This window comes from Bombus pyrosoma, linkage group LG12, assembly GCF_014825855.1.
Source record: "Bombus pyrosoma isolate SC7728 linkage group LG12, ASM1482585v1, whole genome shotgun sequence".
NCBI lineage: Eukaryota > Metazoa > Arthropoda > Insecta > Hymenoptera > Apidae > Bombus > Bombus pyrosoma.
In genome coordinates this window covers 7145699-7173677 of record NC_057781.1, presented here as the reverse complement: position 1 = coordinate 7173677, position 27979 = coordinate 7145699, and the positions used below count along the sequence as shown (strand labels likewise).

The 27979-nt window shown below is 37.3% G+C and overlaps 2 protein-coding genes and 1 long non-coding RNA gene across 13 annotated transcripts in view; 1 reads left to right on the top strand and 2 right to left on the bottom strand.

Moving 5' to 3' along the window:
• The first annotated feature begins 274 nt into the window (after positions 1–274).
• On the top strand, positions 275–10736 carry LOC122573475 (brain-specific homeobox protein homolog). Its single transcript, XM_043739874.1, has 3 exons — positions 275–1888; positions 2880–3132; positions 9684–10736. Exons 1-3 carry the CDS (start codon positions 1550–1552, stop codon positions 9932–9934), a joined length of 843 nt encoding a protein of 280 aa, XP_043595809.1. The 5' UTR covers positions 275–1549; the 3' UTR covers positions 9935–10736.
• Positions 10737–16583: 5847 nt separating this feature from the next.
• LOC122573476 lies at positions 16584–19649 on the bottom strand. Its single transcript, XR_006318751.1, has 5 exons — positions 19268–19649; positions 18994–19042; positions 17581–17719; positions 17029–17387; positions 16584–16937 (listed from the first exon to the last, which is right to left on the bottom strand). It is a non-coding gene; the product is annotated as an uncharacterized LOC122573476 (long non-coding RNA).
• Positions 19650–22668: 3019 nt separating this feature from the next.
• Positions 22669–27979, bottom strand: part of LOC122573465 (GTPase-activating protein CdGAPr) — a 40309-nt gene continuing 34998 nt past the window's right edge. For all 11 annotated transcript variants that reach the window (XM_043739860.1, XM_043739858.1, XM_043739854.1 and 8 more), the window contains one exon: positions 22669–27921. In XM_043739860.1, coding sequence (XP_043595795.1) covers positions 25384–27921 — 2538 coding nt within the window. In that variant the 3' untranslated portion in view covers positions 22669–25383. The remainder of the gene's footprint in view (positions 27922–27979) is intronic.

Below are 27979 nucleotides of genomic sequence, written 5' to 3'. Positions count from 1 at the left end.
ATGGGGAACCACGAATACAGAACATCTCGTTCCTCCACCTCCACCTCCACGGTTTCCTCCTCCCTTTCTCTTTCCGATCCGGCACCAAGGGGGTTGCTCCGGCGAACACAAGGGTGAGAGAGAACCGCGTCGGTGGCTAGGAAATCCTATGACGAAACAGCATCGTGTCCATGGTAACGGCGCCGATGGTACCGCCCCGGGACGCCACGGGGCCAACCGTGAGGGCGAGTGGCGTCGCGACGCCGGCCAATAACAACGTGACTCGAGCCCCGCGATATCCGCTTCCCAAGCTTTACTTTTCTTGACCAGTTAGAGCGGCTGAGGGTGGAGATGATCGCGCGCGCGGGGGGTTGAATCGCCTTGAATCGCGCACCGATACTCCCTAAACGTCGACGAAGAACGACGCGACGCCGCCACGATCCGCGAGTTCTTCCTTCCTACAGCTGCTTGCCTTCGATTCCCCTTTCAATTCAATTAGAATTTTCCGCTGCAAGCTTCCCGTGCAACGCGCCAAAACGATTCTCGCCTGCCACAGTGGATTGTCTGTATATTTTTGTTTCTCCAGTTTCTTTAGTGCAGTAGTGCAGTTTGCGCGAGGTCGAACACGTTTGGTGATCCCAGCACGCGAACCGGGACAGTGTACGTGTCCATTTTTTGGAGAGTTTGCAGCCTCTAAAACCAGTTTCTGTAGCTTAGTGCTTGGTGAACGTGATGACCAGGATTTTTGGTGAACTTTGGGCAAGCATCGGTTCGATGGCGGTGATCGTTGGAATATTTACCGTGGAATGAACTGGACTAATTGTCTGCTGACGTTGATTGCAAGGTTGCATTTAGGAAGAAGAGTACAGAGTGTGAAGCCGTAGAGTAATCGAAGACGTTTATATCTGTTGTCAGATAGATGTTGTTATATACTGCGGATTGAACTGGATGTTGAGAAGTAATTGGTCGATGAGTTGGTTACAATGTCGCCTGCACTTCTGCAAGATATAGAGTGTAGAGTTATTGAAGACGTTTATGTCGGTCATCTGATAAATGGCATCTTATTGTGCAGTTGTAAGATGTAGAGTAATTAAGGGCACTTACACCGGCGAATGGAATGTTTCTATGCGGATTTCTAAAATAAGTGCGCGCAAGGAAGTTTGTTCAATTCGAAGTGATCTCACGTCTTCCTAAACGCCAAGTCCATACCTTATGAATTAATCGTATGCTTGTAAGCGTTAAGCGAACCAAAGAAAAGACTCGATTTACCGATGAAGTTACCGGAAGAAGACCCCAGGGCTTTTCGAATGGTCAAGATCTTCAACGTTGAATTGCCACTCACCAATCGTCAAAGCGATGGAAGCAAACTAATAAAGTGAGAAAAAAGTAAAAACACTTAGTTAGAGTTAAAAACTTAGACGAATGAAATCAAGCTTAACGATATTAAACTTACATGATTGATATATATATAAGTTTTTAAAGAAAACTTCGCCAACTATGTAACAAACAAGCAACTTTCAATACAAATAATCGAAGTTCGATTGCTGAAAAGTTGCTCATTTTGGTAAAAATGCAGTCCACTTGTCAGCAACAACAGGCCCAGCCAGGTCAGAATGGAACTTCCGCGAGCAGAACATCGTTTTTGATAGAAGATATCCTGAGTCGTGGAACCGCTCCACCGCATTCTCATCATCAACTTCATCATCAGCACCTGACGTCCAGTCACGGAGTACAACATCAGCAATACCAGCAATTCGCCAGTTTATTACCTGGTTATCCTTCTGCACCGCCTACGGCAACCTTCTTCCTGGGACCACTTTTTGGTAACACGGCGATGGGGGTTGGCGTGGTACCGGGAGTTACTGAACTTGCGGCCTTGAAGCACTGCCGTCGACGAAAGGCACGAACAGTGAGTGAAACCACTTGTAATCCTTATCTTTTGCCTCTTCCACTGGTGGTCGTTTGCATGATTCACTTGTCTCGATACGAAGATAAAAATATCGAAACGTTACGGCTATAGAGATTTGCTTTTTAATTCCTTCATTTTCTTTTAATTACTGAAAACATACAAATGCGCTTTTCACGAAATCGATATTGATTTCATTGAAATAAGAATGATTATGATAATAGATTTATCTTCGTCGTAGTGCTTTCATTATAATTGGCAATTCCAATGTTAAAATATCGAATCATATTCGTAACGCGGATCGTAGTTCCAATTCAGCGACGAAATTTACTTTCAACCGTGATTTGAACTACTAGAAATTTAGATTAAACTAATTTTAGTTTAAACATTAACTACATTAAATTTTACGACATTTTGCATCCGACATGGTGTTACAATAGTGGATAGTTACATCTTAAATTAATTTCATTTAAATAGCTACTATGAAAATGGCAAAGCGAAGGTTTCAAGCATTCTGTGTATGTTTCTTATGTTGAGCCAAGATTTTCCATAGTAAATTACGCAACTGTATTCTTTCTTTAATTTTTACATTGTCGCCCTAACTTCTGTTATTAACGTTTCCTGGTAAGTTACCCAATAGAGAAACAAAAACTATCTAGTAATAAGTGTAAGCTTGTTTGAAGTGGTTTGTTACGCTAAGAAAATTCCATTGTCCGACCACCTATTGCTCGTTTTCACAGCTGCAATATTTTACCTTCAGCTTCCTACTAGTATGCTACTAACGAAGTTCTATATGAATTTGGTATTACGAGATTAAATAACAACGGTTAACAACGTTCATGGAAATGTCAAGGAAAATAATTTAATCGTCGAAACAATATCGATCAATCGTGCAAGTAATTTCATCGGGCAAAACAAAATTACTGAAAACGCTATCGTCGAAATAAGTAAAAGTTCGTACAGGCTTGCAAGAAATCGTTTGTGTCGTATTTAGGTGTTCAGTGATCAACAATTGGCGGGTTTGGAAGCTAGATTCGAGGTGCAGAGGTACCTGAGTACACCGGAGAGGGTAGAGCTCGCGGCGGCTCTTCACCTCTCGGAGACCCAAGTGAAAACGTGGTTTCAAAATCGGCGGATGAAGCACAAGAAACAATTGAGGAAATTGAACACCAGCGCTGGGAGCAATGGCAACCAGAATTCTAATCAGCAATGCACCGGTCAATCCGTTTCCGTTACATCGCCTGCCGGTAAGCAAATCTCATATTCTTCTATCCTGATAATAAGGAAAGCTAGACTTCGTTTACAACAGAATCTAGAAAAGATTCTTGCAGATTCAGGCTCGATATGCGTTGCAAATAAAACAGCTAACGTGTACACATTTTTTTCAAGGGTTTAACTTTCGCGTAATTATGTGTCTCTCGCCTGACAATTTCGCGAAAGATTGCTAGGTTTTGAGACCGTAATGGTATCAGCTGAAATTGAACGAAAATATCTATGTTTTTCCGCGTTAAAAAAAATGGAATTATTGACACTAGGAACGATTAACAGTTACGAGAGTTTATCATAATCAGTATATGATATGTCTCGTCTGATATACGATCTTACACTCGCGCTAGAAATGATTAAGAATTACGAGAACCTATCGTAAGTAGTATATATCTTGTCTAACATACAATTTGTTTGCAAGTTATTTGTTAAAGCGATTCGTCCAAGAACCATATCAACGTTCGCGAAAAGAATTCTTATAAAATGAAATATGAATCATAGATCATGATTTTCGCTATTGGCGACGTATCTGAATCATCGTCTTCATAATATCTTTACGAAATCTGTTTATAATTGTCCATACAATTGTCAAAATTTTGGTGCCAACAATATCGTTTTGTAAACTCGAATTCACAGCGCCGTGTACGTATTCTACTCGTCAGCCACTTGCTACTTATGCGTTTGAACATCGAATCTCTATCTGAACTTTTACTTGAACACGTGCAAGTTCCAACGTCTTGCCCTCTGAAGAACGAATTGAAAAATACATACGACTTTTCTTAAAGTGAATGCAAGATTTTGTTTTCGTAATAAAATTATTACATTGCATATACGAAGGTTGGGTAATAAATTGGAAAGGTAAAAAGACTTTGAGGACAGGTGATCAGACAGGCGAAACGGGCGATCACGACTTCAGGGGAAAGTTATAGCTGATAAAATGGAAAGTTAGCGTCCTATTATAAACTCGATGACGCTTAAAATTTTCACGCATCGCGTAGCTAATGCAAGCGTTTAATTGCAATTGCTGGAACCCCCGTGCAGTTTCGTATCCGCCTAACAATGCGTAATTACCGCTAAACACATGTATCGACTTTTCGATAAACACGCGGCCGCTCGCGTTGCTTCGCATCAATTAGCTCGGATTAACAACACGATGTGTCCTACATAATCAATTGCTCATAAATCATATTTGGAATTCTGCGTCGGCAGGAAAAAAAAAAGAAAGACACTCTATAAAAACTCGGAACAAGTCCGCGATATTCAACATCGATCTTAAAAGTTTAAAAACCTCGGAAACGTATCGAAATGATCAAAGTTTTGTTAACGTGATATTTCGTTTCCAATGTTCTTCCTTTTTTTCTTTCGGCCAGTTTGCGTTATCGAATCCTGTTTTCTGATATAATTTCACGCACGCGAAGAAAAGGGAAATCCTAAGGATTTTTAAAGATGTCCCTCTCGCTATCGTTTCTTCGTCAGAAATAACGATCATATTTGTCCGATTCACGTTCATATTTCTGCTGTTTCCAGTGAATTCTCGTATTCTAATTGCGTGATCTAAAAGCTCATCTTTTTCGGAATATGCCTCGTGATGTTAGTTCGATTACTGATCAACGGTAACCAGACAATTTGGTCCCATCTTCTTCTTTAGGAAACGCTTCTATCATTCTCCTGATCTCGACATCAACTAAACGATTACCAGTCTCCGGATTTTTGTTCATTTATGGGAAACTGCAAAAACAAAGAACCGTGAAACGCACGTAATACGCAGGAATATATATCGAAAGTATCAATACTCGTCGTTATGGTATTTATATAACAGATGAAGCAAATCACTGTTTCTGTCTTACTATTTTAAAAATGTAAATTTGTACAAATATTCGCAACCTGATAATTACAGGAATCGTGTTATTGTACGCTAAATTTGGATTCAAGCTAAATATTTTCCGAAGAGATAGAAGAGAGGAAACGAGGAAAAAAGATGAAGAAAAAGCTAAAGGAACGAAGCGTAGTTGGTGGACAGATAGAGAATTGTTAACGATTTCGCGCGCAGTAATTGGTCTTCGCCGTAGCCAGCAGAAAAGTAATAATCGCGGCTGAAAGTAGATGGTGGCTTGTGTATCGCAATTAAATCATTATTAGTATAAACTTCGTAATTGTGATTATCAATTTGCATTCGAGCGCGGGCAGCGCGTCGGAATTTCCGTGTACGTCAAATAGTTCCCTGTTATCATGCTAATGGACCATATAATGCAACCAAAATTCGGCTGGCAATAAATTACGCAACTTTAGTTAACTAACCAGACCATAACCGAGGTCGCAGTAACTATAATGATTAACTACCGTTGCATGGATAATGACCGCTTTTTGCCGTACAATTTCCCACAATTCCTATCCTCCGGTTTAGCTCTCTGTTATCCTTCCTCTTTCGTTCACTCGATTATATTGTTTCCGTATTCTTTTATGAAGAAAATGCGAACAGCAAAGATGCAATGAGAGAGAGAGAGACTCGAAGGAAAATTGGTAGAGGAGGATGACACAATTTTTCATCCGAGAAAACTGTATACAGAAGAACGTTGAGAAGATCAATATTATTGTCGATATTTAAGATTCTCAACGTCGTATTGACGGTATATATCGATCGTCTGGAGGATCTCTTAGATGCGATAACGGTGAGAACCTTAAATATTGACAATAATATTGATCATCTGAACGATCTTTAATAGAGCAATATGCGCGTCTCTAAGCTTCTAAATATTGAAACAAATTCTCGCAGATAAATGATATTTAAGGATTAGCACTAATCCTAATAGGTCCGGTCAAGCGACCGGTTTCAACATTTAATTTAAAATCGTACTTTCATTGTCATCTCTTTCGTTTGTCTAACATTATGTAAAATCTTATATTAATTGATTAATCAGATAATATAAGAATTTACATAAAGTTAAACGAACGAATGAAATAACAATGAATGTACAATTTTAAATTAACCGGGTCTGGTAGGATAGCATTGCTGTTAAATTGTATTGTCTTCGATTTTCGTAAGATTCGCGTAAGATCGTACGATTTTTACATCGGATTTCAACGTCAAATTATACGACAGAGTTATAAAAGAAGTATTTTCATTCGTTGTTACTAATTTAATCTAAGTATCATAGTTTATCAGGCACTATCTGTTAGCATTTCATAATCAAAAATTGTTACGTTGCAGTAAACGAATAAATGTCGATATATATTTCCTACTAGTTATCGCCACGATGATGTTGTAATGATATCGTAATATGATACAGACTATCGTTTTTAGTTTTAAATTATAGTTACGACAAGTTGAAATATAAATGAACATGTAGATTTAGAGAGTAAGCAACAGAGTAGTAATATTTTTTGTTTCGCTTTCAAATTTCGATTCTGATTTGTTGATTAAAAAAGAATTCATTTACATGCAAAGCTCTCTGTATCGCGTAAGTATTTATCACGTGAATTACAACACCGTAAACAACGTAGAAGACGAAACAACAGCGTCGTGCAAATAGATCGAGCAATAATTCCCGATAACTGTACCGCTTTGTGCACGCACAATGGTGCACGATCGACGCTGTTATAATGTAGTAAATGCCGTGATCTGGGAATAATTAAATCGGATTGCTCGCGTGAATTGATTTAAAGCTGTAACGTTCACGTTCGCGAACGAAAATACTGCTTTATTCCGCTTACTCCTTCTCGCAGGAACCTTTCCTCCGAATTACTTTAAAAAGATATAAAATTAATCCTAATCCTATTCTTAATATGCCATTCTAGCCAGCTGTCTTGTTTATCTTCTTTTCAACTATCTTGTTCATTAAACTTTCGCTGAGAAAGCGGCACAGCGTACGATTAAAAACACATAAGAAATATACATTTCAAAATTTGTACAATTTTCTGGATTCTAGAATTTTCATATATATTAGCTTGTCCGAAAAGTTTCTTTTGTTTTATAAGGAAATAACAGATACACAACATTTTTTGTTTTATATTATTTTATTGAATTATGTATGATCATGATAATGGAAATAGAACAGAATGGATCATACATAATTTAATAAAATAATATAAAACAAAAATGTTGTGCATCTATTATTTCCACATAAAACGATAGGAACTTCTCGAATAAGCTAATATATTACCGCAATTATACTGTAGTTAAATACAATATAATGAGACAGTTGCAAAAATATAATGCAGTAAATATTCAATTCTTCGTAATGGCAACATTATATATAATGTAACGTACAGTGCTTGATAAAAGAATGTTCAAAATTGATATGAATTTTAGTAACTTTCGATGTTGATAACGATCATCTATTCTGTCGTATATATTATATTTCTTCATTGCTCTTATTAAATGTAACTTCATTTTGTACAATCATGACATCTTTCTATACTTCTTATTTTATAAACTTTCCCTTGTCCGTCACTGTATATTACATATACGTATATACATATACAATATCAATGTATTATATCTTATATACGTTATATTAAACAATAAAATAGAAAATGTATGGTATACCTATATGGTATTAAACACCATAAGACGGTATATTTTTCCAACAACGCTGTATCTTCACGAAACGATCGCTCTCTGAACCGGGGGTGCACGATTCGAACTCACCCCCGACCCCGTTGCGACTTACACCGCATCTACTCATAACCTTCGGCAAGTTGCTCGTCTCGGTAGCCAAGATGGCTTCGTTCGGTAGGAAGGGCTAACGAAGTTAGTAGACGTCTCCTTGGTAGCCAAGAAGAAGGGGGTTGTAAGGGGTGGAAAGCACGTAGAAGATGAGACCGCCTTGTCCTCGAGAGACTCCAACGGATACCGTCTAAGGAACCCACTGCAGAGTTACGACACCCCACCACCAATTTCTCTCTCTCTCTCTCTATCTATCTATCTATCTATCTATCTATCTATCTATCTATCACTTTCTTATCGCATGTTTCTCTGTTGCTCCCGACTGAACGTCTTACGAACCTTGTTCTTACCTCTTGTCTTCTCGATTCGGTCTTCGAGAAAATTAGTCAATTATCGGCTAAGTGCTTGGCCAGACCTACATTCACGATTGCCCACGGCCGAGGGCTGCTGTCGAGGACCTTATAGTTGTGTACCGGCACATATCTGACCCAATTTGATCAGTCGATTTTCTGACCACTGAGATAAGAACCGGGGAGGTAGCTTTTTAGAGGCATTTTCTCTGTCGGTTACGCTTCCTTTCGGTTTCGTTAGAGTTTCGTATAACGTCTGGTGGTACGTTTGATTAGCTTCGAGTCGTGGGAATTAATGGCTCGGGATTCGTATATTTTCTTCCTTTTTTCTTCTTCTTTTTTCTTTTCTTTTTTTAGAGGTAAAGAAATTGGAAGATGACGAAGAGCCTTGCGTATTCGGAGATCTGAAATTAATAAGAATGCTTCTTTGAGATACGGAGACGTAGAATTCCTATATGAAATTCAACTTGAAATTCATGATTTTATAGGCGTTTAGCGATTTCAATGAGAAATTTAATTTAAAGTTGTCGATTCTGTTTGTAGAACTAGTAAATTCTACCGGACGAATACATATCTATAATTTCGATGTAGAACTCGCAGCGAATATCCTACCTTACCGTGGTCAAATTCCTCTTGTTCTGAACTGTGTTTACACTGTTTCCCGTCAATACGTTAACCACTCGTTAAAGTAGTAACCTTCGATTATTATGTTTATTTCTACAACTAAATGTCTTCATGCTACTTTTATTTTCTTCAAGCAGAACGAAGATGAATTTGGATTAACGCCTTCTACGCGAATTTGTACAGGAAATATATACAAGTGGAGGAATGTAGAAACAAAAAGACATATAAATACAGAAGAAGCGGAGTATAGAGATCTTGACACCTAGACATGTAGAAATACGGAGACGTAGAGATCTAAAAACCTAGGAATATAAAAATATAAAAATACGTAGATCTAGGGATCTACAGACCTAGAAGTACAGAGATACATATTGAAATCTAGAGCCATTGAGACCTGTAAATTTACAGATCTAGAAATATAGGAATACTGAACCACAGAATCCTAAAAATCTGTAGACCTAGAAATATATGTAGAAGCCTGGAAACCCAGGTATCTGTAGATCTAGAAATACAGACTTAGGAATCTATGGACTTACAAATATAAAAACATGCAGACTTAGCCTGCAGATACTTCTAGGAATCCATAAGCATAAAAATATAGAAATACAGAAACTTATAGAGACTAGAGGCTGTAGGTCCTAAGTTTTATGTTTATGGTGTAACATTAAGTTAGATTTAGGTCACTGGATCGTGTTCAAAATCTACAATGTATGGATGAAGAAATAAATATACAATATAATATAGAGACTTAGAGATCCATAGACTTAAAACTATAGAAATATAGACACATAATCATATGACACAACATAATCACACAAAAACTCGTTAAAAAATCTCATAAACTTCCTACAGAAATAAGTAACGAGCTTGTTTGCGATGAAATTGTTTGCAGAACGACCGGTGGATTTCTCTCTGAGCGGCGGGCGAGAATCACGGGCGAGCAGTGACGCGCCGGTAGACTCCGACGACGATGAAATCGACGTTCTAGGTGACGAGACGCCATCGCCAACGCGAACAGGCAATATTCACGTCTCTAGGCGTGCCGGTTCACCGACGAGTTTTCATCAGATCACGTATCGTCATTCGGTTAGCTTGTCTCATCAACCCCAACACGGACAAGCTATTCAACGCCAACATCGCTGAAACGAAACAGTACAAGGTTGATATTGCTCTTTCATACGGGAGAACGTTTAATCTGAGCTAGTAAATGCAGACATTGCATTCAAGAATGACAAACCGAGTGATCGGTCTGAGAAATTGAAGGAAGATTTGAGAAGGGAGAGCCGAGAGAAATCACGTGGATTTTTCTAAACGCTCGAATCGTTTCTCTCAAGTGCAGTCAATCGGTTTAAACAACTGTTAGGAAATCCTTCAGGAAATACGAAGATCCTCAACGATATTTTCTATTAATTGTGAAATTTTATTTATCAGCGCGAAACGTTTTTACAGATTGATTTAGACAGTTCGAATATTTTCATTTAAGGAGCGAGTCGCAGTTATGAGAAGAATTATGTTAAGGAATATAATGTAAAAGAGGATAAATCGAAGTGACGAAGATTTGATGATTCTAAACCACTTAGATCCGACGATGGATGATAAAAGTAATACTGTCTCGCTTATAGAACAAGATTGTTAGAAGGAACTCTTCATTTTGAACCAGTGATTAATAGAACAATATGAAAGAACGTGAAAGAAATACGAACGACACTTTCAGTGTTAAGAATGAATTTGTGATTGAAGGAATAGTGTACAATGAAATGGTGTAATATAAGAAGATCGAAAGACTCGAGACGATGTAGAAAGTGTAAACGACTTGTAAATGACTCTTTAGCGATTAGAGTCTGGTCGATCTCTCGCGACACTTTTTATAGCGAAATGCCATAATAAAGCTAGTCTGTTTCGAGTCACTTTTTATAGCGAAGTAGAAAGTTAGCTTGTGATTCAAGTTGGGATTAAAATGTCATGATGTAACGCGATGTATAATATCACTTCCTCCCTTTCCCCAGTTAGAAGTCTTTTTTCTAGTTACGATTCGATTCAGTGTGTTACTTGTTTAAAAACAGAAAGATTACATTTTAGAATCACGCGTTGCCATTTGAATGAGTATGATTTATTTAAAAAGAAAAGAAGGACGAAGGAAGAGAAAAATATAGAAAAGATTCTATATTTTATCGATGTTTCAAAATTGAATTAAAACATCAATGTGGTACGACATACGACTTCTTCTCTTTCCTCAAACAGGTTTTCTCATTCAAATATAATTTATTATCAGACATAGAAAAGGGTATGCTATCTAAAAATGAAAACGAAAAAGTTTGTACAGATTCATCGAGATTTCAAGTTGAGATTCAGATATCGTTATTTTTCCTTCTCCTTGGTTAAATTTTCTTAAAGTTACATATTACAATTCGAATAACTTTTATTTATTTAAAATAAGCATTATTTATTTGGAAGAAGAGAGAAGGAAAGAAGAGGAAATACTGTCGCATAAAATCATGCAGTTTCTTCTTTAAAATTCTATATTTTTTTATTTAAAGTAAGTAAAGCGAAGAGTTGAAAAATAGACGGACTAATTTTCACATTACATTTGGCGCGTTCCTATAGACGACAGATAAGTATCGTAATTGACATTTATAGGTTGTCGCGGGTCATGAACGACGAGGTTGCCTTTCGTGCAACATTATCATTCCGCTAATTGACAGCCTGACATTTTCTGCCTGTCGTTTGGGACATTTCCGAGGCTTAACGCACTCCACGAGCTAAAGAAGCAATTAATCTCGGCTTAATTCCGTGAATTAAACCGTGAATCATGTTTCATCCCCCGACTGAGCTTCCTTACAAAACTCCTATACAAAATTAGACGCGTAAGCCGCGTTCAGTTGAATCTTTTTAACGATGTTCTGTTTAAAAGCAAAAGCTAAAAACCGGCCAACAACGAAAAAATAGAAGATAAGAAGAAATCACTACAAAATTTTCGGAACCTTAAACACCCTTCAGAAGCGACGTACAATGAATCACTGATCCTAGAAATCTCAAAGCCAAAACCCTTCGCACAAACAATAAGAAGAAGAAAAAAAGACAAAACAAGAAGAAAAAGAAGAAAAATCAAAAGAAGAGATCAACAAATTTTCGGAAGCTTCTTCCGCAAACCACTGAACTCAGAGATCCTGAAACTACAAATTCCGAAAACCAATGAACCAAAAACCGAAAAGGGAAGATTAAAAAATGTCCACCTAATCGAGACAAGACATCCTTTCGCGGAAGATACGTAAGGAACAAGTAATGAAAAATAAAAAGAAAAGATAAATTTCCAGAATATCCGAACACTGTGCGGCAAACGTATAAATCCAGCAGATCCAGGAGATCGATGTCGAAATGGACGAGGGACAAATGCCAAGGACAAGGACTTTGCCACGACCGTCTTTTGCTACCTGTTGCCCAACGTTAGAGGTCGCGATCGTGTCTAGGAAGAAAGAAAAGGGGGATATCGCGAGCTGACAGTCCCGGAGCGTTTCCGGCTGAGCACGAAGGCATAGGCGGAGTCTGCGGAACACGTCGTGCTGCTCCCAGTTGGGGTGAATCCTAATACCCAGATAATGGGAAGTAATTGCGAGGGATCAGAGCCAGAGCGAGCAGAGTTACTCTCTCACTCTCTTTCTCTCTCTATCTCTCTCTCTCTCTCTCTCTGGATTCAGGAGCGTGTATAGAGAGAGGGTGGAGGTGTCGGCGTTCTCATCCCCTTGCGGCGCCGGAGATTCGTGGGGGTGGATGAAAAGGACGGTCCAACAGACGCGCACGCACACACATTGCCAAGCAGAGGGGTGAGAAGAGAGGTGAGAGAGGCAGAGACACGGAGGAACCAGAGGATGCGAGAGAGACAGAGACCTATAATCATATTACCCAGGCTAAATCACGCTGCATATTCTCAAATACGGATCTACGATGGATCATGGTGTTTTGTAACGGAAAAAACACTTGTGCAACGATATTCCGTTGATTGTTTGTATGTGGACGATGGAAGACGGTGTTTTGCTGGAGACTGCTCTTTTGGGAATGTTGGATTACTTCTTGGTATATATTTTCTTGGATTATGATTCTGGAAATTTTGTTATTGGCTGTATGATTTTTTCTTTTTCTTTCTTTTTTTAGAAAATTTATTCTGCTCTGTCGGTTCTTTTCGTTTAGTTCCGTTTAGTCGCCCTCAATGATCGTCTAAGACCTTTGCACAGTATCGTAGGCTGGTTGGTTAAATAAGCCGATAATTCGAGGAGAAAGTTTGCTCCTTTGATACAATTAAAGCGTATTTGCTTGGAATTCGATAGGTAAGTAGCATTTTAGAAATGTGAAACGGAGGCGAGAAATGTTTAGGTAAGTTTTATAGGGTGATTGCATCTGTATCGAAAAAAAGGAAAATTCTCGGATGAAATTGTTGCATAGAAGGGGAGACGTTTACCATATAATACCATTGATATCGTATCAGTATATATCTTGGGTCTCTCTTACAAATATGATATTTGTACGGCGAGAAATATTAGGTAAGAGAAAATACTTTTACCGATAACGTTATTTCTCATTCCTTTCCTTCGCCGCTTCATCGACACGTTCAGCAAGGGTCAAGCGTCAAAACCTTTCATCACACCTTCTCCTGACATACACCCTCGTTCAATATATGAAAAATAAAGACACGCGTTCTATCACAGAAAATGTCTGAAAAAGATTAAAGAACGGTTAATGAATTTTACGCATGTGATGTAACAAACAATCAGTAAGCAATTCGTTAAAATCTTACCTAGGACATGAAGTACCAATTCTTCCGAACATACTGTACGATATCAGATAGAAACACATCCATAAAGATTACTACTAGATTGAAAATTATTTTGCGTTTATGGAAAATTTAAAGATGCAAAAATACATATTATACCCATAATGCAAAAAGTATGTAAAATATCTAAATACTTGTCACAATGTGTATATATAATGAGTCAAAAAAATTTTTGCATATCATAAATGTCTGCAGTCTAATTATCACCAATTTATTTATTCCAACCGATTAAGAGCTTGAAATAAACTTCAACAACGACCAAATCTTCACAATACCGTGTACCGACATTAGCTTCATTTCGACGCACTCTCTCGGCTTTGTCTATCTTAAACATTCGCATTCAACATTGAACCGTGCGCACGCATAAGCTATATTACAAAATATTTTCTTTGATGTCGAAACGGTAGATCTCAGGTTCCCGATATTGCTCGCTATCGAATAAGCAACGGAACCACACAGGCAACAAGCAGAAGAGAAAAGGTAGGAAGAGAAAGCAACTATCTCGTAAACTAATGAGATCATGGCAGGCCATTTATGACGTTTAAATTCCGTTAAGACGTCTGTTATTACGGCACCGTAAATAAAGGGGGAAAATTCGCACCCCTTGCCGGGCAAAAGGGAGGCAGGAATGCGGCGAAAATAATGAAATAAAGGACAATGAAATGGCAGGTACAATAGCCAATGGAGCAAGGCTAGGATGGATGAGAATGAACAAGGCGGCAAGTACAGAGAACCCCCGGTGATGCGGACAGGGTGGGCAGAGGAACGACGAGAGAGACAGCGAGGGGATGAATGGGGGTTGGTAGCTGCGCGGACTAAATGCAGTGGGCGGGTTCCCATTACTTTCATTATTTTCCGTCATAGGGGTTCGGTACCGATATGCGCAGCACAGGATACTGCAGTCTGTAAAGCGCGAGGGTGGCTTCGAATAGACAGCTACCTGGCTGTGTCTTTCACGGTCTCCTCTTCTTTGTCTTTCTTTCTTTCTAAGTGTGTGTCGCTCCTTGTTCATCTAAAACGGATAATAATCAAGTCAACCTTAATGTTAATCTTAACGTGTACTGTGTAGAGATGGTATACTTAATGGAGGGGATTATATAGTGAAGTATACAACAGTAAAGCAAAACTACCTGTACGGTGGGTGCATTTTTTTATGAACTAAAGTACTGATGAGTACGTAAAAAAATAATCAAATACACCTATAGATTATATATACCTATATGGACCGAGGTTATCGAAAATTGTACATTTCAATCGGAAACCAATTTTACAACTTCAGTATCGCTTTCACTAGTGATACAGTACAAGTTAGCATATGAGACAGCACTGAAATAAGAGAAATACCTTTGCACATCATCGGTGTTGTATGATATCTGTACATTTTTCATCAACATGCTCGGATGTTTTTATGACCGTATTGAGTCTATTAGAAATTATAAATCAATGTCCACGTTTCATTTGAGAGCCAACTCATCAAGTCTACATAATGCATTGCTCGACGCTTGAGATGGATGATGTCTGAATGACTTTATCCTGCAGATGTATGTATGCATGTACTTAATATCTTAGGTACTGAGAGCTGAGAAGAGTTTACTTAGTGGGGAGACTTTATCGTCATAAGGATTTGTATATCTAAGAGTTATGGAATTATTGAAGGATTAGAGAAGATGTAGACGTGATTTTGGAAAAACTATGATCTATGGAAAATTGAGACGTTTACGTGTCTGTAAAATGAAATATGTATATATCGCGGTACCTAGTATTGTTGAAATGATCTCTTAATGAGTTCTACGCGATTAATATTCTAATTACCTGTGAATTATTGTGTTACATACCTATTCGTTCGGAAATTTATTTTTCTATTTGGAAAAATAGAGTTTGCAGCGAACGGATTTAACGTAACATTTTAACAAGTTTGAGACTTAACACGCGAAAACGTTTTCGAAATATTGTACCAATGATAGGTGCTAAACTCTAAACTTCGATTATTATTATTCATACTGTAACGGGCCTTCCATGTTACAAATTGATATCGTAACGTGTAACGATGTAACGAAGCGAGTTCGTTTATCGCTAATCTGATTTCACGCGGTCGAGATGCTGATGAGAAAATCGCACAATTTCGCCGAACTGAATTACAAAACGTGTTACGCGCCATCCAAAAGTCGACTACCTGATAATTGCATTCGTAACAGCGGTCTATAATTTTCCCTAGATTCTAAGAAAGCATATACAGGGTGTCTGATCTTGATCTGTTATTCTACAAATCTCAAAAAGTACTTGTATATCATATGAAAGGGAATATTTTTAGAATAATTACAGGAGACCGGAAAGAAGAGATAAGAGGTGCTTATATTGTTCAATGGAGGCGTTAAGATCAGGTAAAGATCATTTATCTTTATCTAATAATAATAATAATAATAATAATAATCGGTGTCGCTCGTTAATATTCTCTATGAAAATGTATTAATCAGTTTATATGAAAATAACATTGATTTGGAAGATATTTTCATTTCAAACAATGCAGAACGATACAATTCAATTCATATAACGATTAGTATTCGTTTCACAATATTTTAATATCTACAATATTACGTGAAATAATCATCATATAAATAGCTTTATAAAGAATACGGCAATATTCTTAAAAAATTACAGGAGAAGTCTAAAAAGTTCAGTGATTTTATACCGCTAAATGTGATCGACAAATTTACATTACATCGTACACTAGATTGAGTACATTACAGATTACAAAGTGTATAATCCGAAACAGTACGTCATAGGTAGATCAAAGGGGAGAAGATTATCGTACGTACAAGGCACCCCACACGCACGTACTAATTCGAGAAAATCAAATTACGTTAGCTAGTAGATAAGATCTATGAAAGTTTCCATGCAGGATCAATAAGAGTTTATAAGCGACCATATTATTGAGAGATGCTTAGAGATTCGATCAAATGTCCCTGATTAAATACAGCCATAATAATTCAATAAAACATCGAATTCCAACACGTTTGTAGCTGATAATTTTATTAAGATCCCAAAGCAATAAATTGCAAAGTTTTGAAATTAAGAAGGAGACAAAATAGTATGCTTTCTATCGGTTATTACACCTCGGATTTTTATACAAATTTACGTTTTTATGTGCACAACTAGAGAAAATTGAGACCTATCTATTAAAAATTATAATCGGTACTCTACTTTGGGTATTCCATGTATTTCTGCACATTGTACGCATTCCATACATTTTTGCACTATTAAATTTCATCTAAATGCATAAAAATACACAGTCTACAATTGACTTGCTTGAGTTTAATTTATCTACAAAAAGATAAAATAATATACCACTATTCATCGATATGTTAATAAATGATATAAATAATATTATAAATGTCATTGCTAGAAATATTACCTTTGAAAGATAAGGAATATGCAAGACTGGATACGAGAGGAACGTAATCTAAGAGGTTAAATCATTCATAGGGCTAAAAGTTCGCAAGCGGTGGTTGAGAAACAACAGCAGTTCTGGTTGGTGCGGCGTCGAGAAAGGGGGTGGAAACAGACTCCCAGTAGATTTATTCGAAGGGTGCGTAGAGACCATTGGATTGACACGCGGCGACGTCTTGACAGCTTGTTAGGCTAACGGTTGCGTGCTGTTCATCGAACACGCTTGAGCCTCTTTACTGCTCTTTACCTTGACATTTCACTTCTGATCAAGCGTTATACCATTGTCTACTCCTTGTTTCCTGGTTGCATCACCATTCTCGAGATCTAAAGTAGTTGTAATCGTAATTACAGCTATCGATCAATATTTTTGTCTAAATATTTTAATGCCTATATTAAAGGTAAATATATGATACGACAACCAATTGGTCTCTATAGATATAAACGCACAAAGTTAATTCATATGCGTATAAAAGTAAAGATCATTTTTAAACATAAATTGTGTTACAAAGTACGTTACATGAATACATCTCGAGATTTTTCGACTTTCAGATGACTTGTGACGATTTTTACAACTATGGGATCATGTATTTTCTGGTCCTCGATCTCTGCATGATCTATTGCAAGTTCCATGTCCTTGGAATCATGAACTTCGAGATCTGTTGGCATAAATCAATTAATTTTCTACCTTTAAACTAACGAACGATATATTTCACGTTTATTTTAATTAAATAGTTGATTAATAAAATTCTAACAGCTCCGTATTTAAAAAATATTTATCCAACTAGAATAACTTTACAGGAGAAAAAAAAGAATGAAAATACCCACAGCATAATATCTGTTGAAATCTGGTGAGCCGGAGGAAGGATCAGGATCGACGAGAGGATATTCGTGGTGCAGGGAACAGCATTACTGTCCACGTGCCGTTTAACTTGATCACCCTGGCCAATCTGGCCTCATTTCAACCTCCAGTTACTACGGCACTTCCGCTAACAAATAATATTGTTGACGACCCTGCGGGGGCGTTCTGATTCGATTTGCTACACTATAAAAGCGTGCTGCTGGGGAGAGCCAGTAACAGAACGGGGAAAGCTTCGCGACGACTGACGAAGACGAGATGAATAAAAAGGAAACGAAAGATTCGAGGAGAGTGAAAGAAACAGCGCAGAGAGGGGGTTGAAAAATTGTATATTACTGATATTTCACTAAAGCACGTTTTTTGAATTATAAGATACTGATCTTAAAGTGATCTTGGTGGGAGGAAAAATAAAACATTTTTAATAAAATAGAAATAAGAGTGAACGCAATATTTGTATTCTAATAAATTAAGAATGAAAACGAACATAAAATTCATGTTTTAAAGACAAGTTTAGTAAGTAAGAGGTATTTTCATCAAAGTTTTCAATTGCAAATAATATGATATGACCTTAAAAAAAATGGTTATCAATATAAAAATATATGTAGAAGCGAAATGAAAATTTTATTCATTGCAATTGAACGGTTTATACTAAGAACCTCTTAGTATTAGTTTATACTAAGAATTGGTTAATATTAGGTTAAGTAAACTGTTATACCAGTTGAATCCGTAAGTGGGCTCCTATGTATATGAACTTCAGTTATATAAAATATAAAATATATATTTATACCGCAACAACTTTATGTAAACAGAGTTCTATTATATTACAAAATAACAATAATCAAATACTTTGTTTACGATATAAACAACGATGAATAGCAGATATTGTAATCAAATCTTAAAATCGTTCCTTATGCTACCAGTTCCACTCTCTTATCAATCTCACTTGTCCAAGTATTAAAATGTATCCAGAAAAATCTAAGAAAACTCAATAAGAATCGTTTTCATACTGAATCCTTTAATTATCGATTTATTTGTCATAATTAATTATTGTAACAGACTTTTAACGATACGTACGTGCGGACAGGGAACACGAATGAGTAGAGTGGTACGGGTAAATTCTCGTCTGGAAGAGAGGAAGGAAAAAAATAATTATCAACGTGATACAGACGACAACGTGCTGGAAAGCATGGCTACGGTCTAATTAGTCCGGTTATTTAGTTAGGCAACGGAGATGCGAGAAGTTTACTCGGCCGTTCAGTGCTAGAGCCACTAAAGATTCGTATCTCCAGGACGTGTTTAAAAATAATTACCATGGAAGATTCAGCGATAGTCACGGAGTCGTCCTCACCTTTGTGCTTCCTGCCCTATGAAGTGGGCCCTCGTTGTTACGGCATAAAGGCAGCCCAGCCAACCCCTTCAGTACGTCCTCGCGTCTCTTCCGGCACCGCTCGAGTGCCTCCTCACCTTTCAACCACTCTATCACCGCGTTTAAAGAAGTAAAGACCAAAGGTTCTTTACCGTTTTAAGAGGTTAGACCGCTTCGAAAAGGAGTTTATTCGACGATGACAATGTGACAAGGTGTGCCACGGGGATATGCCTTATTAAATTGACGGATACACTACACTGCTCGTATCACGAGACGAATATCGGGTAGACGTTCAATAGATTCGAGAATCGACCGAGAAGGATACGATAAAGAACTAAAGACTAAAGAACTCTTGTATGTTTAAAGTGGATCACGAAGAACAGTCGGCGGAACGAGAGATCACGAGTTCACTAATTTGGCGCGATTTTTGATAGTGGTTAACAATCGGCGCAGTCGTCCTGCCATCTACATAGATCCGCGTTAATTAATTCAATTCAATGTATATAGATACCGCTACCGCTTAGAAATGCCTAAACGGTTGTTTATCTTTGACAAGATGAATTTTAATTGTAGAATTACGTATAAATTCAATTCCAATGATTTTGTACTTTACAATCGCCATAGCTACGTACGATAGAATATTACGAAGCAGTTCAGAAGCAGTAAAGTGATGTTTAAAAAGACAAAGTATTTTTGTAAATGGAATACTTTCATGATAGGCTTTGATCTTTTTTGCTAATTAAATAACAAAATAAAATGAAAAGCTAGATTTTTATATCGAGGGGAAGTATTAGAGAAAGGTGAAAATATACGAGAGACGTGATTTCTCCAATATTTATAGTATTTATATTTGTTTACATATAATTTTCCATATATTATAATGTAATTGTAGTAGGCAAAAACAGTAGTATCGTTTAATAACAGAACAGTCGTACGACAAGAATACTAACTAAAAAGTTGTGAAAGAAGAAGAAATTGAAGGGAAATAGAGAAGAAGGATAGGGTGAGAGGGAACAAAAATGGTTTTCAAGGTTAACGAACGGTGGGTCTTCGACGCTCAAAAACAAGATTGCTGTTAGCCCTTATTTCCTTCTCTTGCGACTACGAGGGATTAGTCTTTTGCGTCGTTTCTCACAGGAAATATTAAATTTCTAGTAGGCGCGTGTATCTTTCTCTCTCTTTCATTCTCAGAATCCTACGACTATAATAACTATTATATCCTGTATAACCGCGAAAATCTCAAATTATTAAAAATATACACCCTACGGATGTATCATTATTGCGCATTATATTGTGCAGAAGTATACTCGTAAATAGATGTATCCTCGAACTTCTCATTCTCTTTTTTTTCATTTACTTTAGGCATTATTTTAAATATCGCTAACTAGGCCTTTCCTATTATATTTGGTACCCAGGGAAGCAGCTATTAAAGTTCGCTTTAAATATTTTACTTTTTTTTTAAATATATCTCTAAACAGTTTTCGTCTTATTTTCATCATTGGGACAAGCTACTTGTGCATGCATATCTTTTACGGATTTTACGAGCTCACGACTCTTTCCTTTTCTTCTTTTTTTTCCTTTTTTTTTTTAATCAATTAAAACTAAAACCAATAAATAACGATTACCGATAAAACAGAGAGGATCAAACACTGATCATCCGATGTTCCAGTAATTATTGACAATTATCCGTTAACATTTATCTTTAATAAATGGTCAAGTGGTAATGCTGCGTTTTCAAGTAATCAACTGTTAATAAACTGAAGTATCGTAAATATCGAAAAATTGAAAAGTTGAAAATTCTGAATTTGTACAACCCTCCGAATGATCAATGCTCGTTTACAAATTCATTTAGATTCAATGAGAAACACAATGGAAAACTATAACGAACGATACTACTGGAACAATCTGCAATTTCTTGTAAATGCAAATTGTTACAGTCTTTTTTGACACGCACTATAGAAACGTTTATACTTCGTATAGCTTTTTTTTCCTTTTTTTAATAGTTCGTGAACGCTTTAACAAGTTTGATCACGCGAGTCACGTGTACATCGAACAGGAGAAATGCTAGCAAAAAAGAGTGATTCGACGAGGAATATAATCAACTGTTTCGACTATTATCATCGCTACTCGATCGCTAACTTTTTATTGTTCGAATAATTTCGAGACTTGTCCCTCAAACGCATCCTATCGACGCAACATTCTCTCGTCGATAATTTCCTTTCACTCTTGTCATAGCCGTTATTATCGTAACATCTATCAAAAAAAGAAAATCCTTCGTCGTCTCAGAAGTTATTAAATTTCCTCCTTATAAAATCTTTCTTCCTTCCTTTTTCTCTCGTTTTTCTTCTTTTTTTCTTTTTCTTTTCTTTTTTTTTTCATAAACATTCGAATACAAATTGTAACTAATATGGTTTAAGTATCTCGAAGGCTTCGAGTAAAAGTATGTGTGCTTGGTCGTCGCTTGGTTTGCAATTTGGTTTGCGAAAAACCGTTTTCATACTACTTGTTGTATCATCGTAGCATAAAAAAATACGCAAAATATCGGGACTATCCTGGAACACGCACACCAGCAATGTTAACATTAATTAGATTAAAAAAGGTTTCATTGTTATTCGTACGCAAACTTTGCTAGCGGCTCTTTTTTTTCTTTTTTCCTTCTTTCTTCTCTCGTTTTGAGCATCTTCAGGATCACAAATTGAGAACAGGATGATTCTCTGAGCTACGTACGTTAAGTGGTTTGATTCGGACAGAGATCGAAATGTACAATGTTAAAATGACGGTCTATAGACTTGGTACTAATTCATTGGTTCGCGATGGCGATGTCAGATGAAATATAAATGCTGTCACAGAAGATGATTCTTCCGGTGTTTCGGTTATTCTCGTTGCTGGGAGAAGAGAGAACCAAGATCGCGAGTTCAGGGGAAAGATTAAACAATCCTCGCACGTTTCCTCTTCCGGTCTACAGAACGAATATTCTCCAGCTTGTTGATAGGTCTTGGTGAATAGTAAACTCACGAGTAAATTATAGCAGTAATAAGTAGATAAAAATCGCTGATCGAAGATAAATGCGAGCATTGAGATTCTGAATAATTCGTAATAGAAGTAGATCGTCGTTTACACTGGAACAATAATTCCTTGAAAATGTAAAAATTATAGTACGAAAGAAAAACGAAAAAAAAAAATAAATATAAAAAAATTATTCTCGTTGAAACTCTCTATCGATAAACGAATTATATAATATCCTATGGTAATCGTGAAATAAAATTGTTTATCTTTAACGAAACAGTCGGTCCTGCAATAATCTTCACTTCAAGCTAGTCTCTTCTTTACATTGACGATCGAACTAAAGAATGTATAAATTAATATATTACATTTCGACTAAATAATAATAATAATATTAATAATATTAATAATAATAATAAAGCATATACAAAGGAGGTGCTATATAGAAGCCATGGACCAGTCCACGACAAAAAAGAGAGAAAATATATGAACGCGTATATCGAATACTTAATTTAATACGATGGTTCTTTAATTGTTTGTATGTATATATATGTATATAAAAGGAAAATTGTTCTTCTCCGGTAAAGTACAAACAACAAATTCATCAAATGTACCAGAGTTTTTAACGTAAAATTAAACACGAATATCAACGAGTATTCTAATTTCTTTCGACATCGATATATCGCTAATGAAGTCTAACATATTTGAAGATCTCTAACTACGTGCTGTCTTTCTGTGACACCTGACAAGCGAATGGCGTGGAGACGAACGTGTAAAACTTAAAAAAAGAAAAAAAAAGAATAATTTAAAATGACAATAAAATAAAAGAATTAACAATGTCCTACCAAAGAAAAATTCAAACAGAATAATTCCAATTCAAAAACAAAGAGAAAAAAGTAAGAAGCTACAGATTGCACGGGCGATTAACGCACACATCTAGAACAATTATCGAACGAACAAGCTTTCATCTCGCTGTGATTAAAGCACGACACGCTTCGCATCTCGTATAAAAATACACGGATCAGCGAGCAACAACGAAATTTATAGAAAAAGGGAAGCGTATTGATTAACATATCTTGTAACTCGATTACATCGATCGATACGAAGACACGTGATTCCACTGAAAAGCATTAATCCCTTTGCACCCGTACTTCGAATCTAGATGAGAACGAATATTTCCGCTATTTTCTATAATAGAATTTGTCAATTTGGTCGTTTCACGTCTCTTTCTTTCTTTCTTACTTTTGTTCTTTCTTCCTTTTTTTTTTTTTTTTTGGTTTTTAATTTTTCCACTTGTTACTGTTACTCTCGAACGAACGGTATGACATTAAAATACGAGAGAACAGTATCTCGTTAAAGCACTATGCGCTACGGACGCTCAGTCATTCGAAAACTCTTTTTCTTTTAGCTTAACCATCACAAAGAGAATATTTATACATATAAATTCGTACGTGGAAACTTAACTTTGCGTAAAATTTGTCAAACAAGCTTATATAGTTACATTTTTGCTTAACCCGCGTAAAAAATGCAGTTTCGCGTGCAAAGGGTCGACAACAAATCGGTCCACGAACCCAACACACTCTGGTACATATCGTTTTAAATTAAAAGGGTCGATTAACAGAACAGCGCGAAAAGCTTTAATAAATGACATCTTTGGGAGCGATAACAATAATGGGAGAAATGATTTCTTACACGACGCGTTAACAATAACAGAAATAATTCTAATAATATATATGTATATGTAATATCGATTATAATAATAAATTAAAAGATACAAATTACACTCGTATATCATCGAACTGTTCTGTTAATAACAGCGATTTAAAAAAAAAAAAAAAAAAAGAAATGAGACGAACGTTCCCCGTTGATTTCATTTCTTAAAAGCGTCAATCGTCAGACCGTCTTCTTTTTTTCGTTCTATCACTCGTATTTAATCGACTTTGTTAAATTCCACGCCTTTAACCCTTCACGCTCGACTAATCTAGGACGCAGAAGAACATAAATACAGCGCCTCTTAAACAAAATTCTATATTACTAATTAAACGCATATGATAATACTTTAAAAAAGGAAAAGAAAACATGGCAGAACGTCCAATAATCTTCGCTGCGTGTTGCTACACGCATTTAGCATTGAAAACTTGATCGTACATACGTTCATTAAAATTGGACCATCGATTTTTCGATTTAAAATTACAATTTAGTCGATTTCCTACCACCTACGATGAACATATCGTAAAATACTGAGATTCGCTTTCTCTCGTATAGAACAATTACTCAAACTAAAATTAAATACGTGTTCTCGTATGGAAATCAGGAGAAAGCAATGATAAGCACATCTCTCATCTTTGCTAGTTTTGGTATTACTTCATGCTTAAATAGGAGGATTTTACAACGAGACAATTAAAAATGGAAAGCCTGTTTAGGTCCAAAGATGAGTCTTTTAATAACTGCTGAATCGTTCAGCATAAGTATGATGGAGTCGTTCAGAAGTTATATTGATTAACTCCATAAATGAAAAAAGAACAGAAAACAATGGTACTGCAGAAGCCATTTCTTAAATTTATCTTGGTGTTTAAAAGTTGCTGTTGTTTAAAAGATAGAGTTGATCAGATGGCTTCTAAGAGGCGCAATTCTTAAGACAAGCGATATTTCAATATCTTCGATATTCGTATAATATCTCAATATTATAACCAGTATTATCTTTTTTTAATTTTAAAAACTATTGACCGAAAAATCTTCAAAACAAATAAAAACACAATTCCGACAACGTGAGATTGATTAACAACATATTAGTTCTTAAAACCTGTTTCTCTGTAAAAAAAAAAATAAAAAAATTTAGCTTATCATACTCTTGTTCTATAGTATCTATATTTAACACAGGAATCTAAAAAAAACAAATAAAAAGGACAAAACGTACATAAAAAAAGTTCGAACAAACGTTGAGAGCAAAGGGTTAGACGCAATGATCGTTACAACGAACAGTTCACTAGAATACATCATATTTGATCGCATGACGCGATTGCAGATGCAATTAATTCAATTATTCAACGCGGGGGGAAAGTTGACAAAACGTTTCCATAAATATTACTTTAATATCAATGAAGGGAGGGCCTAGTGGCTCTCTGTTTTAGTCTAGCCAAAAGCGCCTGCTCCCCATCGTCTTCTGTCTTCGATAACATCCCTCGAAAGCTCTCCGATCTGTACTTGTCCCTTAAGAACGTTCTCCTCTCTTCTTTGTACTTTTCTATCCTTTCTCTGCACTGGGGATCGCCCAAGTCTAAACCACCTAGGTTCTTTAGATGCGTTTTATCGGAATTAGCCGAGGAACTGTTCGACGATCCTGTTCCAACGTTAGGTGTGGAACTGTGCTGTGCGTCCTCCGTAGCCTGTTTCACAGGTAGAGAAGCTTCCTCCGACATTTTGTTAAACTTTGCCTCGTCTAGCGATCTACTAAGAGATGCTCGTGTCGCTCTTGCGTGACGAGCTCTCAAACATGGCGGCAGATGTTGAGTATTATTCACCGGTGGCTCTTCCGATTTTCCCCGTGCAGAATCCAGTTCCTGCCTCATCTTTCTTTCACGAACTATCTCCCTACCGATCTCAGAATCGAAGCTTCTTCGATCTTTATTATTCTCTGTTTCGTATCTTCTTCGCGGAGGAACAGACAAGTCACCCACAATGCCTCCAGATAATCTTTGCAACGCTAACTCTTGAAGTATAGCGGCCGTATCTCGAAGAACGATAGAATCATCCACTGGAGAAGATGCATTCGAGAAAGTACAAGATGAGTTTAAAGACGTTGGCTCGGATGCACCTTCCGGGGGATGAGCTATCTCACTGGGCTCGGCAGCATTTTCCGATGGTATTACTACTTCTATGTGCTCTTGCAGTTGACTGTTCTTCACGTTGTTACATTTAGAAGGGTCCTCAGTACGTGTAGGGAACTGCTTGTGTTGCTGACTGTTCTGAGCTGATTCCTTTGGTGAAACGTATTCGAAGCTTTGGCACTTTTCTGACTTTTGACTCTGACTGCGTTGCTTATTATCCGTATTGGCCAAAGACAAATCCAGATCCTGGCTCTTCTTTGATTGATTAGAGAACGAACGGCGATCGTTTGCTTGGAATTGTGGCTTCTGATGTAGCTGCAAAGAACGTCGAATTTCTTTCTGCTGAAAGTCTGAGTGGCTTTTCGAAGAGCGTTGAGAGCTTTCGAAGGTCTTCTCTTCTACCACAGCTTCTTCCTTCGCTGGATTCTCGTTCCTGTTGAAGGCTTCGGTGTTGTCTAGTTTCGAATAGCAGGCGGTAACCTCGTGCTCCATTTCGCTAGATTTCTGGTTCATACGAATGTCCGTCATACTAACGGTGCGAATTTTCTGATTTCCATTATCCTGATCGTGTATGGGCGAGTGAACGATGTTTGAATAATTATTGCCAGAGTTGACCATCCCGAAACTCGTTTGGTCCTCGAAAGCTCTAGAAGTTCTCTGCGCGGTGGCGTCGTGTTCCTCGAGGTCTCTGCTGTCGGCAACGTCAAATGTCATCTCGGCAGATTCTTGAGGAAGAACGGGACTTTCGGTTAAATCACTGACACCGATGCACGATGTATCTGTGTCTACTGTTGAGCCCATAGTGAGATCCAAGGAGGTTCTGGAAACGTTCTCCGACATGGATCTCAGTTGCGGTGCATCAGTCGCGATCGCGTTATTCACGGTACCTTCCAAAGGATCCTTCGAACTGCTCGACTCGCTCGTCGGTGTCGTGATCGAGCCCGTAGTCTCGACTATCACCCATTCGCCAGAATCATTGGTATTCGATATCATCTGTGACGTTTCTGTGTTGGTGAATATCTTGTCGGAGTTATCACAAATCACAAAACCGGAATCGGGCAAGTCCTCGATAGTCTGTTCGCATGACATCGGAGAATCTAGATCGGTGGCGCTAGATAGTGGCAGTCCTGGCAATTCGTTTCTGTGTGCGTTTGAATTTCCAGCCATGGCATCGTCGTGATGCGAACCGATCGATTTGTTGGTCGATGCATCGTGTTTTCTCACGTCCAACGTGTCTCTGTTGTCACTGTGAGATTTATTATCGTCAACGGAACAGGAGCTCGATCTATTTTCTACGTCTTTACACGGAGACATGGTTACTTTACTAGATTCTATCTCGCTAGGATGAGACATTAACCTATCGCAAGGTGTCATGTCTTGGTCGACTACATCTGATACAACTAGGTTCGATTCCTTCGAAGTCTTTTGAGCCTTGGAAGACTCTTTATCATCGTACAAATCTACATGTTTGTCGTATGTCATTATCCTCTCGCAGGACTTAGCGTTACTCTGTCCTTCTAAGTTTACGGATAACCTATGACTAGGGTCGGATGATTTATCGGAAGACACGCTAGTTCTGTTCAATTTGTTCGCGTTGCTTTGTTCTTCGTCGATCTCTAAAGGTAAAGTGAAACTTCGAAAACTTATCCTAGGACTGTTAGCTGGTACAGGTGATGTAGAATGCGGTGTTCCATGTAGCGTGGCGGGTGTGAGTGGGGTTGAAGCTTCGGATAATAATGGAAGGTACCCTGGTGTTGGCAAAGGAGATGGGGTATCCATACTGTGAACATCTGCAGAAACCATCACCTGTGAACGTGCGTTAAATATATCGATCAACACCAATAGCACAACCATATCTACAAAA

What these genes read in the sequence shown, in the direction of transcription:
- LOC122573475 (XM_043739874.1), top strand. Translation starts at nt 1,550, where the DNA reads ATGCAGTCCACTTGTCAGCAACAACAGGCCCAGCCAGGTCAGAATGGA. An exon ending in GTCGACGAAAGGCACGAACA is followed by an intron (nt 1,889 to 2,879) that starts GTGAGTGAAACC and finishes TGTCGTATTTAG; the next exon opens with GTGTTCAGTGATCAACAATT. An exon ending in TTCCGTTACATCGCCTGCCG is followed by an intron (nt 3,133 to 9,683) that starts GTAAGCAAATCT and finishes AATTGTTTGCAG; the next exon opens with AACGACCGGTGGATTTCTCT.